At 42.0% G+C, this 13,259-nt stretch overlaps 1 protein-coding gene across 1 annotated transcript; it reads left to right on the forward strand.

Annotated features, from left to right (window-relative positions):
- Positions 1-10,540: 10,540 nt before the first annotated feature.
- Positions 10,541-12,561, forward strand: LOC139534479 (uncharacterized). The gene is made up of 6 exons (XM_071333655.1): positions 10,541-10,616; positions 10,761-11,129; positions 11,281-11,631; positions 11,742-11,870; positions 11,972-12,021; positions 12,133-12,561. The coding sequence occupies exons 1-6, from the start codon at positions 10,577-10,579 to the stop codon at positions 12,247-12,249; spliced, it is 1,056 nt and encodes a 351-aa protein (XP_071189756.1). The 5' UTR covers positions 10,541-10,576; the 3' UTR covers positions 12,250-12,561.
- Positions 12,562-13,259: the final 698 nt, after the last annotated feature.

Raw genomic sequence — 13,259 nt, forward strand, 5'->3', positions numbered from 1 at the left:
GTATGGAGTTTTCAAAGTATCAAAGAAACTGTTGATTTAACACCGTTTTGCGGGTACTATTTAATGAAGCTGCCAGTTGAGGACTTGTGAAGCATCTGTTTCTCAAACTACACTCTAATGTACTTGTCCTCTTGCTCAGTTGTGCACCAGGGTCTCCCACTCCTCTTTCTCTTCTGGTTAGAGCCAGTTTGCGCTGTTGTGTGACGGTAGAAGTACACAGCGTTGTACAAGATCTTCAGTTTCTTGGCAATTTCTCGCATGGAATAGCTCCATTTCTCAGAACAAGAATAGACTGAGTTTCAGAAGAAATGTCTTTGTTTCTGGACATTTTGAGCCTGTAATCGAACCCACAAATGCTGATGCTCCAGATACTCAACTAGTCTAAAGGCCAGTTTTATTGCCTCTTTAAATCAGGACAACCATTTTCAGCTGTGCTAACATAATTGCAAACGGGATCAATTAACATTTTCAATTATAAACTTGGATTAGCTCACACAACGTGCCATTGGAACACAAGAGTGATGGTTCCTGATAATGGGCCTCTGTATGTAGATATTCCATAAAAAATCTGCAGTTTCCAGCTACAATAGTCACTTACAACATTAATAATGTCTACTCTGTATTTCAGATAAATTTGATGTTATTTATTGAACAAAAAATTTGCTTTTCTTTCAAAAACAAGGACATTTCTAAGTGACCCCAAACCTTTGAATGATAGTGTACATAATATTAGCATCAACATACATTATAGGTTAATTCAATTTCACATATTTAATAGTTTCTTTGGTTCAACCATAATGCATAATAAGCATCATTAACAGGGGGAACATATTGGGTGTGCGCTGATTAGCTCTAGAAAGAATATATCAATTTATAAGACTTTTTCATGAAAAAGATAATTGTTCATAAGTAGGGCCTGAGATCAAAGTCAATATTCAGATCACTAGGGGTCAATGTTTTTACATAGGATATCCAGTAAGCCTCCCTTTGTCGAAGTAGGATCTCAATGTTACCTCCTCTCCTTGGTTGAGCCACATGCTCATTGCCTGTGTATTTGAGGGAGGAGATGGGATGGTTAGCTTCAACAATGTCAGCTGCTACTGGATAGTCAATGTTCTTACACCTGATTGAGCTGCGGTGTTCAGCTATGCGTTGTTTTAATTGTATTTTCATTTGTCCTACATAGGCTTTCCCACATGAACAGGAGATGAGGTGATACCCCGAACAGGGTTTTTTCAACCTGTATGTGGGTGTCTGAAGAAGGATGTTTTTATTGTGATATTGCACTGTGCGCATGAGACACATTTGTAGTTCCCATTTGGAATGTGTGTCAAGAGTGTCTGAGTGGGCTCAGGGTGCATGTCTGATCTCATGAAGCTATCTCCAATATTGCGACCACCGGGACATGGACTTGTACCCATGTACCAACTTACTATGAAAAAGTGTAATTCCAGGGAGATTCCGCAAATACATTTTGTCTTGAGCTGCAAAGGATGACTTGAGTTTTAATTTGCCCATACTGATGTTGGTTCGTATCATTGTGGAATATTCTGGTATAATGAATAATATTTTGGAGATGGTGCATATGCCATGAAGGTCAGTGAAGAAACTGAAAGTTTAGTAGCAAACTATGTTTCCAATTTGAATTTCAGTTTATTTTCCATCAGAATGTCGAAATGTTATGTGGTTCTCTTTAGCCAATGATAGATAGATACAAGAAGGAATTATATATACACCGAGCTGTTTGTATGTGGATGCTATGAAAGTGAACTGTGTTTGCGTGTGATCAGGGGTGTATTCATTGCACCGATTCTGTTGAAAAACTTTCTAAAACGGAAGCAAACGGAACAAAACGGGGATAAACATACCTGAATTTGTCCAATAAAAACTCTTGTTTGCAACTGTTGGACTAATGATTACACCCTTGATCAACTAGATGCAGGAAACAGTGTGCAAGGCGGTATTGAATGTGTCACTGTCTGGCATCTTGATTACTCCAAATTCTCTCGACCAGTGAACCTACGTTGTAAACTTTCATTCATAGGCTAGATTGTAGCAACCTCATGATGAGTACAGGGATTATTTTAAAATCATATAGTAGACAAAACATATCGATTTTACGTTGAGCTGGGTGAATGGAATATGAATGACAGTCATCCAATATGCTGTTATAGAAATAAGGCCATGTTCATTCAAAAAATTATCATCCTCCCTTATCTTAAACGGCACCAACCACCACTGGTGTATACTAGTCATTCTGTCTGTCAGATTAGAGTGAGAAGCAGGGGGTTGGCTGTCTTACATGACTATAATGATGGTCCCTAGGCCTGATTGGCTGCTCTGAGACCAGCAGAGAGAAGGAAGAGGACACCCTACTGTATCATCAGTCCTGCCTCTAACAGTGAACTCTGAAGTTAATAACGTCCTGAATAATCAGATGATGATTAACATTAACATGTTTCAATTTTTTACACTATATCTACACTTATATGTACATTAATTAACAATATTTTCAAAAGAAATTAAATAGAACAGTATTAATTACTGTACGTTTTCTCCAAAGTCCACCAGGAATAACATGCCTATGTGTGATCGGTCACTTCAACCGCAGTTTATTGCGTCAGCAGAGTTTGATTCAAGCGTGAAAAGAGTCCTTCATAGGTGTCAGCTAATGGCCTTTTCCTGCTGTTTGATTTTTAACTGACATTAGAAAGGTGACAAATGCATCAACCACAGTGTGAGGTGACAGGAAATACAAGGCTGGAGCCAGTGTTGACCTAATCATATTGGTTAGTGAAGCGTTTCCCAAACTAGGGGTCGCCTGATGTGGGGTCACCTGATTTTAAACTAAGGGTCGCCAGAGAAACTCTGAAATAAAATAATAACATATCCGCTGGTTCATAGTACCGGGGTTACGTCAGTAACCTCTAGTAGCCGCTAGATGCGGTTGTAGTAAATAGAGCGGTTTCAGTTTTCTTCCTACAAATGTGACTCCTTCTTAGGAACGGTTTAAACTACAAAATATTATGACCCCATCACTGAAGGATAATACTCTCAGGAACACATATGCATCTTCTGTTTCCCTCTACAATTCCCAAAAGCCAGAACAGACTGGACAAGATCAGGCACTAAATCAGACTGTGGAACAAAGAATATCGTCAATGATGATGTTCTTTTCTACACAAAATATCATACAACATTATTGCCTGATGATCATCTCAACTTCCCAATGCCTTTCGGATGCATTTCAGTCACTTCAAACCATACTTCCTTCACATTGAAAAAACTGTCAAAAGTACTGACTTGTAATAGTCTGTCATAGCTCCAATTATAAAAGTAATCATTGGCCGTTGACTACATAACTTTTTTACATGGTTGGGTGGCAAAGACAAATGTATATCAAAATGGAGTTACGGGCAAAAAGGTTTGGGAACCAGTGGGTTAGTAGCACTGACACCCAGACAGGTCTGCATGATATGATCATGAGCTAAAAACAAGTATGGGTAGCTGCAGCCATACTGCAGTATGGGCGAGTGGGTGTGTCGAAACGATTGGGTGTATGGAAACGAATCAGCTGATTGTGCAGATTTGTTGCCAATCCAGACTGTTTTGCATGGTTGATTTTGCTGAATGACGATAAGCCAGCGACCAGTGAACAGCTATATCATGGTCGTGTCGCCTGCGATAGCTAACGTGACCACGTTTTACCATCCCATTATTCTATTTCAAGTAGGATAGCAGCATACACAATATGTAATATTAAAAACCATCTAGATGTGACATCAATTCACACAGTACATACACTATACTACTCAATGGGGAGGGTATGAACGGCAACAACACCAGGACACAGTGCCCTTTGCTCACTTTTGTCAAGCACTAATGTCCGGCAAAGGCGTGGGAAGTAGCTACCTACTGTAGTAGCCAATATCAGGGTGACAGTCACAGTAAGCACACATATACAACACATGAAGCAACAGTACACCCATCACCAGTACTTCTAATAAAAAATAACAATTGTCTGTTTTATAACTGAAAATGTACAATTATTTGTGTAACACCATGATGTTGATGTGAGCCATTACCAACCTTTCAAAGCACTTCATGGCTATAGACGTGAGTACTACGGGTTTGTAGTAATTTAGGCAGGTTGCCTTTGTGTTCTTGGGCACAGGGACTATGGTGGTCTGCTTGAAACATGTTGGTATTACAGACTCAATCAGGGACATGTTGAAAATGTCAGTGAAGACACCTGCCAGTTGGTCAGTACATGCCCGGAGCACACGTCCTGGTAATCCGTCTGGCCCTGCAGCCTTGTGTATGTTGACCTGTTTTAAAGGTCTTACTCACGTCGGCTACGGAGAGCGTGATCACACAGTCGTCCGGAACAGCTGATGCTCTCATGCATGCCTCAGTGTTGCTTGCCTTCGAAGCGAGCATAGAAGTGATTTAGCTCGTCTGATAGGCTCGTGTCACTGGGCAGCTCGCGGCTGTGCTTCCCTTTGTAGTCTGCAATAGTTTGCAAGCCCTGCCACATAAGACGATTGTCGGAGCCGGTGTAGTATGATTCAATCTTAGCCCTGTATTGACGCTAAGCCTGTTTGATGGTTCATCGCAGGGCATAGCAGGATTTATTGTAAGCTTCCGGGTTAGAGTCCCGCACCTTGAAAGCGACAGCTCTACCCTTTAGCTCAGTGTGAATGTTGCCTGTAATTCATGGCTTCTGGTTGGGGTATGTATGTACAGTCACTGTGGGGTACAGTCACTGTCCTCAATGCAATTGATAAAGCCAGTGACTGATGTGGTGTTCCAACATGTTCCAGTCTGTGATAGCAAAACAGTCCTGTAGTTTATCATGGAGACAGAGTAAGATTGACTGCATCCATCAAGTATAACCAGAATGTTCAGTGCAGTACTTCTTCCTGATTTCTAACATGTAAATGTGATATCACCGATTACAGTCATTAATGTTGGACTTTGTTCTTTGTGTTTCAGGTTTGGTCTCTGTTTTGGTTTCTCAGTCTCAGACTATGGAGGTCCGTACTGGGGATACCATCACCTTGCAGTGCTCCAATGTTACAACGGTTGTGGGACACACAGCATGGTTCAAGCAAGTCAACGGATCAGAGCCTGTGTGTATCTCGTCTATGTACAGCTTTAATTCAACACCTGATCTCCACAATGGTTTTCAAAGGAGCCATTTTGAAACGTTCAGCAACAACACCACTATCTTTCTGAAAATCACAGAAGTGGAAATAGCTGACTCTGGCCTGTATTTCTGTGGACTGTATCCACATAGCCACATGTTCTTTGTAAACAGAACAGTTCTAAAAACTCTACGTAAGTTTTCAACTATTTATCTGGCTTTTGATAAAATGTTATCAATCGAATCAGGAGTTAACATGAAACAAAGGCAAACCATTGATGGACATATTTTTTTGCATTATAATTTTGAGAAAAAATACTTCTCTATTCTTACTAATCTCAATGTTACAGGGCACAATGGAGGTGAGGAAACACCAGAGTCACCTAAATATAATGAGTTTCTCAATGTTACAGGGCACAACGGAGGTGAGGAAACACCAGAGTCACCTAAATATAATGAGTTTCTCAATGCTACAGGGCACAACGGAGGTGAGGAAACACCAGAGTCACCTAAATATAATGAGTTTCTCAATGTTACAGGGCACAACGGAGGTGAGGAAACACCAGAGTCACCTAAATATAATGAGTTTCTCAATGTTACAGGGCACAACGGAGGTGAGGAAACACCAGAGTCACCTAAATATAATGAGTTTCTCAATGTTACAGGGCACAACGGAGGTGAGGAAACACCAGAGTCACCTAAATATAATGAGTTTCTCAATGTTACAGGGCACAACGGAGGTGAGGAAACACCAGAGTCACCTAAATATAATGAGTTTCTCAATGTTACAGGGCACAATGGAGGTGAGGAAACACCAGAGTCACCTAAGTATAATGAGTTTCTCAATGTTACAGGGCACAACGGAGGTGAGGAAACACCAGAGTCACCTAAAGAGAGTGAGTTTCTCAATGTTACAGGGCACAACGGAGGTGAGGAAACACCAGAGTCACCTAAATATAATGAGTTTCTCAATGTTACAGGGCACAACGGAGGTGAGGAAACACCAGAGTCACCTAAAGAGAGTGAGTTTCTCAATGTTTGTCAAGTAGATGTAAACATTATAATTAAGGAACAAAAACGCAAAATGTTCAGGTCTGTGATTAAAGGGTCACCAAGTGATTTAATAAAATGTCATCTAATAGGACATTGTAATGGAACGATCAGTCTAGTAGGAGAGGATGACGATGGAACGACGTACCTCCCTTTCCTGGTTGTGATCCTGGGTGTTGTGACTGCTGTTCTACTGATAGTCATCCTCATCCTGGTCCTCAAGATCCGACGAGACACAAACAGACACAACACATGTAGGATTCCACTTCATGATTATATTGGACCTGTGAACTACACCTTTAATGAGGATGTTTTTCCCATGAGTCAGTGAGTTCACTAGAATGGAATGATCCATGAATCCGTTGTCTCGTCTATCTTTTATATCATATTCAGGACCTGATTCTCAAAGACAACAACACAATGATCAGGTAAATACTGTATGATTAAATAGTGAAATATAAGCAGTTCAGAAATCTTGAAAATAGCATATGTTGGTTATGTCATGATGTTTGAATTATGCCACTCTGAATTTCACCTCCAAGAAGAGGAAGATGGAGAGGAGAAGAGAGAAGGAGCTGGACCCCCATGTAGTGTATGCTGCTACAAGATGATAAAGTGGAGGAGGATGGAAGTTTGGTTGGCCATATCTTTGAATACATTGATTTGCCATATCTTTGAATTCAAGTTTAAATCCTTCTATATTGTATGTGTAGATAAATTAAATGTATTGAAATGTAAATCAGTAAATATCTCAGTAAGTACCTCAGGGCCACTGTAGCCCTCTCCAACTCAGTTAGTTTACACAGCTCAGTGGTACAGGGTGTGGTTAGAGAGGAGGAGTTAGAAGTAAAAACACAACTGTTTAATGGCTGTAGAGGAGTTGCCTCATTTGGCCTCTCTTAACTTAGATCTCTGTTGTGTGTGTTAGTAATTTGGTTATTTTTTTATAGGGTGACCCTGAGGGTCAAAGTACCCAGCAGTAGAGAATTGCATTATACTGATCACTTCTAAAGACAAATAAAGAGCTAAAGCAAAATTGCCTTTGTCATGATGTTATTCTTCCCTTAGTATTTCCTGTCTTGGCTTTGCACTAATCACAGCCCCCTATTCCGAGAAGCACCTTATAAGGAGAATATGATTGGGGTCTGAGGTACAGGAGGGGCCAGTGAGGGTACGCATCACTTCCTGTGGTGTGAGTGACAGGAAGGAGCAGCTCAGTGTAGAGTGAGACCTGCTGAGGTGAACATCACTGGGTCTCTCATAGACTAATACCGGGGGATGAAATGTCCCTTATGCTCTCTCTCTCTCTCTCTCTCTCTCTCTCTCTCTCTCTCTCTCTCTCTCTCTCTCTCTCTCTCTCTCTCTCTCTCTCTCTCTCTCTCTCTCTCTCTCTCTCTCTCTCTCTCTCTCTCTCTCTCTCTCTCTCTCTCTCTCTCTCTCTCTCTCTCTCTCTCTCTCTCTCTCTCTCTCTCTCTCGACATGGATGTGCCAACCATGTCAAGAATACTAGCAACAAGCTGAAGCATTTTCCAAACCCTAAAATGTGCAGGGTTTCTTAAACTATGAGTTCTGAGAATACATCTATAATCACACACTATTTCTTCTTACTTTGAGTCATTGGAAGTTGATTTTTCACGGTGGGACAGTCAATTTCTCATTTGGGTCTCGAGTTAACATTTAAGAACCCGAAAGCATTCAGGAAGAGGACATAGTGCAGATAAAGATTGAGTGTAATCTCAATAGTTTTGTCAACTCTTCCTCCTCTTCGCACTGGAGGCCTAGTGCGTGGAGCTGGCACAGGTGGTACCGGACTGGTGACACGCTCTTCAGGGCGAGTGCGAGGAGGAGACACAGGACATACCGGACTGGGAAGGCGCACTGGAGGCCTAGTGTGCGGAGCCGGCACAAGTGGTACCGGACTGGTGACACGTTCTTCATGGCGAGTGCGAGGAGGAGACACAGGACTGGGGAGGCGCACTGGAGACGTGAAGGGTGGAGCCAGCCCAAGTTGCACCAGACTGCTGCTAACCGGATCCCCTGGTCGGATGTTGAGCAGAACACACTTGCACAACATCTCTCTCATCTCTCTCTCTCTCCTAACCTCACCAATGCCTCCCTGACCATCTCTGGCACTTCAGGGCGAGTGCAGGAAGCAGGCACAGGACATACCGGGCTGGAGACACGCACTTCAGGGAGAGTGCGAGGAGGAGACACAGGACGTACCGGACTGGGGAGGCGCACTGGAGACTAGAAGGGTGGAGCCAGCCCAAGTTGCACCAGACTGATGACATGCTCCTCCAAACGCCTGCGTTGAAGCATACTCCTAGCCAACTCCATTCTCCGGTATCCCTCCTCACACTGTTCCATCGACTCCCAGGTGAGCTCTGGTACTCTCCTTGGGTCGACCGACAACCTCTCTATCTCCTCCCATATGTTCTCTGGCTCTTCCCTCTGCTCAGCCGCCAGCTCCATCTGCCCCCTCCCAAAAAATGATTGGGGTTTCTGTGGTCGCGGTCCCTGGCGTTGTCGCCGTCCTTCTTGCGTCCACTGCGACTCCTGCCAAGGAAGGGTCTCCTGTCCTTCCATGATTTCTTCCCAGGTCCAACTTATTTTCCCCATCGCAGCATGCTGCTTGGTCCTTGGTTGGTGGGATATTCTGTCACAGTTGTCGTGAGAACGGGACCAAGGCGCAGCAGATGTTGAGTTCCACATATTTATTGCAAAGTGAAACTTAAAGAAAAAAACAATAAATCAAATAAACGAACAACTAAATGTGACTAAGTGGTGCACATGCACAAACACAAAACAATATCCCACAAATACAGGTGGGGAAAAAGCCTACGTAAATATGATCCCCAATCAGAGGCAACGATAAACAGCTGCCTCTAATTGGGAACCACATTAGCACCAACATAGAAATATTTGTACTAGATCACCCAAAGTCACGCCCTCTATGTTCAGGGCGTGACAAACAGACACGTCTCAACATCAACTGTTCAGAGGAGACTGTGTGAATCAGGCCTACATGGTCTAACTACTGCAAAGACACAAATAAGAAGAAGAGACTTAATGGGCCAAGAAACACGAGCAATGGCCATTAGACTGGTGGAAATCTGTCTTTTGGTCATGATGAGTCCAAATTTGAGATGTTTGGTTCCAACCGCCGTGTCTTTGTGAGACGCAGAGTAGATGAATGGATGATCTCTGCATGTGTGGTTCCCGCCGTGAAGCACGGAGGAGGAGGTGTGATGGTGTGGGGGTGCTTTGCTGGTGACACTGCCAGTCATTTATTTAGAATTCAAGGCACACTTAACCAGCATGGCTACGACAGCATTCTGTAGCGATACACCATCCCATCTGGTTTGCGCTTAGTGGGACTATCATTGTTTTTCATCAGGACAATGACCCAACACACCTCCAGGCTGTGCAAGGGCTATTTGACCAAGAAGAAGAGTGATGGAGTGCTGCATCAGATGACCTGGCCTCCACAATCACCCATCCTCAACCCAATTGAGATGGTTTGGGATGAGTTGGACTGCAGAGTGAAGGAAAAGCTGCCAACAAGTGCACAGCATATGTGGGAACTCAAGACTATTGGAAAAGCATTCCAGCTGAAGCTGGTTGAGATAATGTCAAGAGTGTGCAAAGCTGTCATCAAGGCAAATGTTGGCTACTTTGAAGAATCTAAAATCTAAAATATAATTTTATTTGTTTAATAATTTTTTGGTTACTACATGATTCCATATGTGTTTCAAAGTGTTAATGTCCTCACTATTATTCTACAATATAGAAAACAGTAATACAAAAAATAAAAAAACCTTGAATGAGTAGGTGTGTCCAAACTTTTGACTGGTACCGTATATTATTGAATGCTATTGCGGTTACAAATAATATTCGTATTTAATGTTGGAGGCTTATGATGAAAACCAATAGCCAGAAATGCAGTGGTGGGTAAATTTACATTATGAATCACTTTAACCCTTGGGCTGGGCTGGGCTGGGCAGAGTTGGGTTGGGGTCGGTAGTATTAGCACCACTAGAGATATTTCACTGTTTCTTGTCCAAACATCTCATTTCAGAAAATGTAAAATTATTCTCAAAAAAGAAACAGCCATATCAGGCAAATATTTGATTGCCTTGATCTAGTAACTCTGAATCGCTTTATAATGTCTTCTTGAAAAGTCATTCCCGTGAAGCTCAAACTATGGTAAGCCAGAGGACACACTTCTGAGATTGTAGTCAGCCAATAAAATCTCTAGTTTCAGTGTTCCCTCCTACTGTATGATGGGTACATGTAAAGTGCCATCATATACAAGGTGCATATAAAGTCACCCACTGTCAGACCCACACACTATACAGTGAAGAAGGGACTAATGTTACAATGATGAATAGAGAAGTATTTATATTTTACATCAACTTGGGTAAGTGTAAGACATTTAATTGAGTTCCTTATTTAATCATTTGTAGTATGTATGTAGTTTAAATATGATAAGTGAAGTGGATGTTGTCTGTAATGGGTAGAAATGCCTGTGACTTTGTTCCATTTTGTTTGTTTGCTTTGACAGTTTGCGCTTTCACCGAACCAAACGTAATCCAACCAACCCCTGTGATGGTTACTGAGCTGGGAGGCACTGTGACTCTCACTTGCCTTTGTCCTAATGTGTCGGTGACCAGATTTAATTGGTTCAAGCAGAGTTTTGGACAGAAACCACTCCACATGACGTCATCTCTTTATGTTGGCGAAGACAGTTATCATTCGAACAACTTTATCAAGGACTTTACCGAGACAAAACATTTGGGTGTGAGGAGAGGAGACTACAGCTGTAACTTGACCATATCAAAGACAGAGCCAGGGGACTCCGCTACATACTATTGTTCCACTACAGCCATCTATGAGCAAACATTTGGAGAGGGAACTGTTTTAATTGTCAAAAGTAACTAAACATTTGCTTCTTCAATTTCAAAATGTGTGGCCTTGTATGTTGGTATGTTAGTACAACTGCTTCATCAAATGCTAGTGATGAATACATGGCTTTTCATGTTTTTCACCCACTTAGTCTTACTTTAGTTACTCACTCTCTTCAGACTCAGAGTCCAACAGCATGTCTGTGCTCCAGCAGCCTGTGTCTGAGTCAGTCCATCCAGGAGACTCTGTGACGCTGAACTGTACAATACACACTGAGACCTGTGTAGAAGAACACAGTGTCTATTGGTTCAGACGTGGCTCAGGAGAATCTCGTCCAGGAATCATTTACACCCATGGAGACAAAAGTGACCAGCATGAGAAGAGCCCTGAGGCTGGGTCTCCTACACAGAGCTGTGTCTACAACCTCCCCAAGAGGAACCTCAGCCTCTCTGATGCTGGGACTTACTACTGTGCTGTGGCCTCATGTGGGGAGATACTCTTTGGGAACGGGACCAAGCTGAACATTGAGGGTATATGATACAGCTTCTATTTCATTTTATATCTACTGTATAGTCTACGGTGTAGAATATACCTTTACTTGCTATTCTGGTTTCTTCTATTACTGTTTGAATTTCAACAGACCATAGAGCAGATCCTCTTCTCTTGGTGTCCTGCCTGGGTGTAGTATTGGGTGTCACGTTCACCTTGATCATTGTCCTGGTTTGCATCATGTACAAGATGAACAACACAACATGTGTGCAGTGCAGAGGTAAGTTACTATCCCTTGCTATTCGTTGATGTCACCATTTGTTGTTGTTTCAGTAGTAGAAGAAGAGGAAGTATCCTAATCTTTTGTGTCATTCTTTTCAGGACTCGTCTCACAGACCAGAGGTCCTGCAGTTACCCGGTCAGACGCAGGGGTATGCAGAAATCATTTTATATTGTCTGAAGTCTATTGTGAAGCCTGTCTTTAACCAACTTCACTAATAAAAAATAATTTTATGTCAACAATGCTTTTATGTGCTTCACAGGACCAAGATGGAGACAGTCTCCATTACGTAGCTCTGAATCTGAGCAACAAGAAGAACAGGTCTAGAAGACAGAGAGGTCACATGAAGACAGTGGTGTACGCTGGGATCAGACAGTAGAACTGGATGAATGAACCAAAGATCATTTTATACTAGATAACTCTTTAATAACTAGTTCTAGCTTCATTAACTATCTATAAGCAGTCAAATGTGATGAAAACAGTGGTCATAGCTTTATTGTGATACAATGTTGGAATAATTGAATGCATTGCTATTTTTTTATTTGAATAATAATAATAATAATAATAATTTGGGGTGGTGCTTATATTTGTCTTGGTACACAAGTGTGTAATGAAAATGTTTTTTGTTGTTGTTGTTGTTGCTAATCCCAACTCCCCCTGAGACTCCCGCAGGGAGTGGGTTCACAGCCAGGGTCACCATTGTACAGCACCCCTGGAGCAATTAGGGTTAAGTGCCTTGCTCAAGGGCACCTCGACAGATTGTTATTGTTATTTATTTGTGTGCCCATTTTAGCAACAGAGAACTAGTTGATTGTGTAAAGAAAAATAAAGTGTTTCCAACTGTTTGAATTTGAATAAATTGAACTCATTGCATACTATGATGATATGACGCTTTTTACAGACAGATGCTCTTAACTGTCTCAGACATTATGGTCTGTTTACAAAGCCTTGTGGTGAAGGTGGAGGTTTTGCAGTAACTTTCCACTGATGGAAACTAACCTCTTATAGACATTTAACACAGGAAGACTGACCTGCACCCACACTGCTCTCTACTTTGTCCCTTAGGGCCCCTTACTGTTCACACTACTTAGTGGGTGTGAAACAGACCCTTAGTGCAGCAAAGGCCAATCAACACAAATGTGTAGGTCAAAGTTTACTTAATGATGTGATGTCTAGCAGTACCACATGTTATGGAAAATGATTTAGGCCTCTTGCAATAGATCTACTCATAGTGAAAGTTGCACAACAGCCAGCACCACAGAACGAGGACAGGCCATAGTCAGCCGTCATTATATATCTTTTTTAAAGATATAACATAATAAACCATAGAATTTTACACTCCGTACATCTCTATTCTCTGTCTGCAGAACATCTCTGCGACCACATATA

Source organism: Salvelinus alpinus, chromosome 11, assembly GCF_045679555.1.
Source record: "Salvelinus alpinus chromosome 11, SLU_Salpinus.1, whole genome shotgun sequence".
Lineage (NCBI taxonomy): Eukaryota > Metazoa > Chordata > Actinopteri > Salmoniformes > Salmonidae > Salvelinus > Salvelinus alpinus.

Bases quoted from the DNA above. Each gene is read 5' to 3' on its own strand.
- LOC139534479 (XM_071333655.1), top strand. From the start codon at position 10,577: ATGATGAATAGAGAAGTATTTATATTTTACATCAACTTGG. The intron at 11,130-11,280 runs GTAACTAAACAT...CACTCTCTTCAG, and splicing joins AACTGTTTTAATTGTCAAAA to ACTCAGAGTCCAACAGCATG. The intron at 11,632-11,741 runs GTATATGATACA...GAATTTCAACAG, and splicing joins GACCAAGCTGAACATTGAGG to ACCATAGAGCAGATCCTCTT.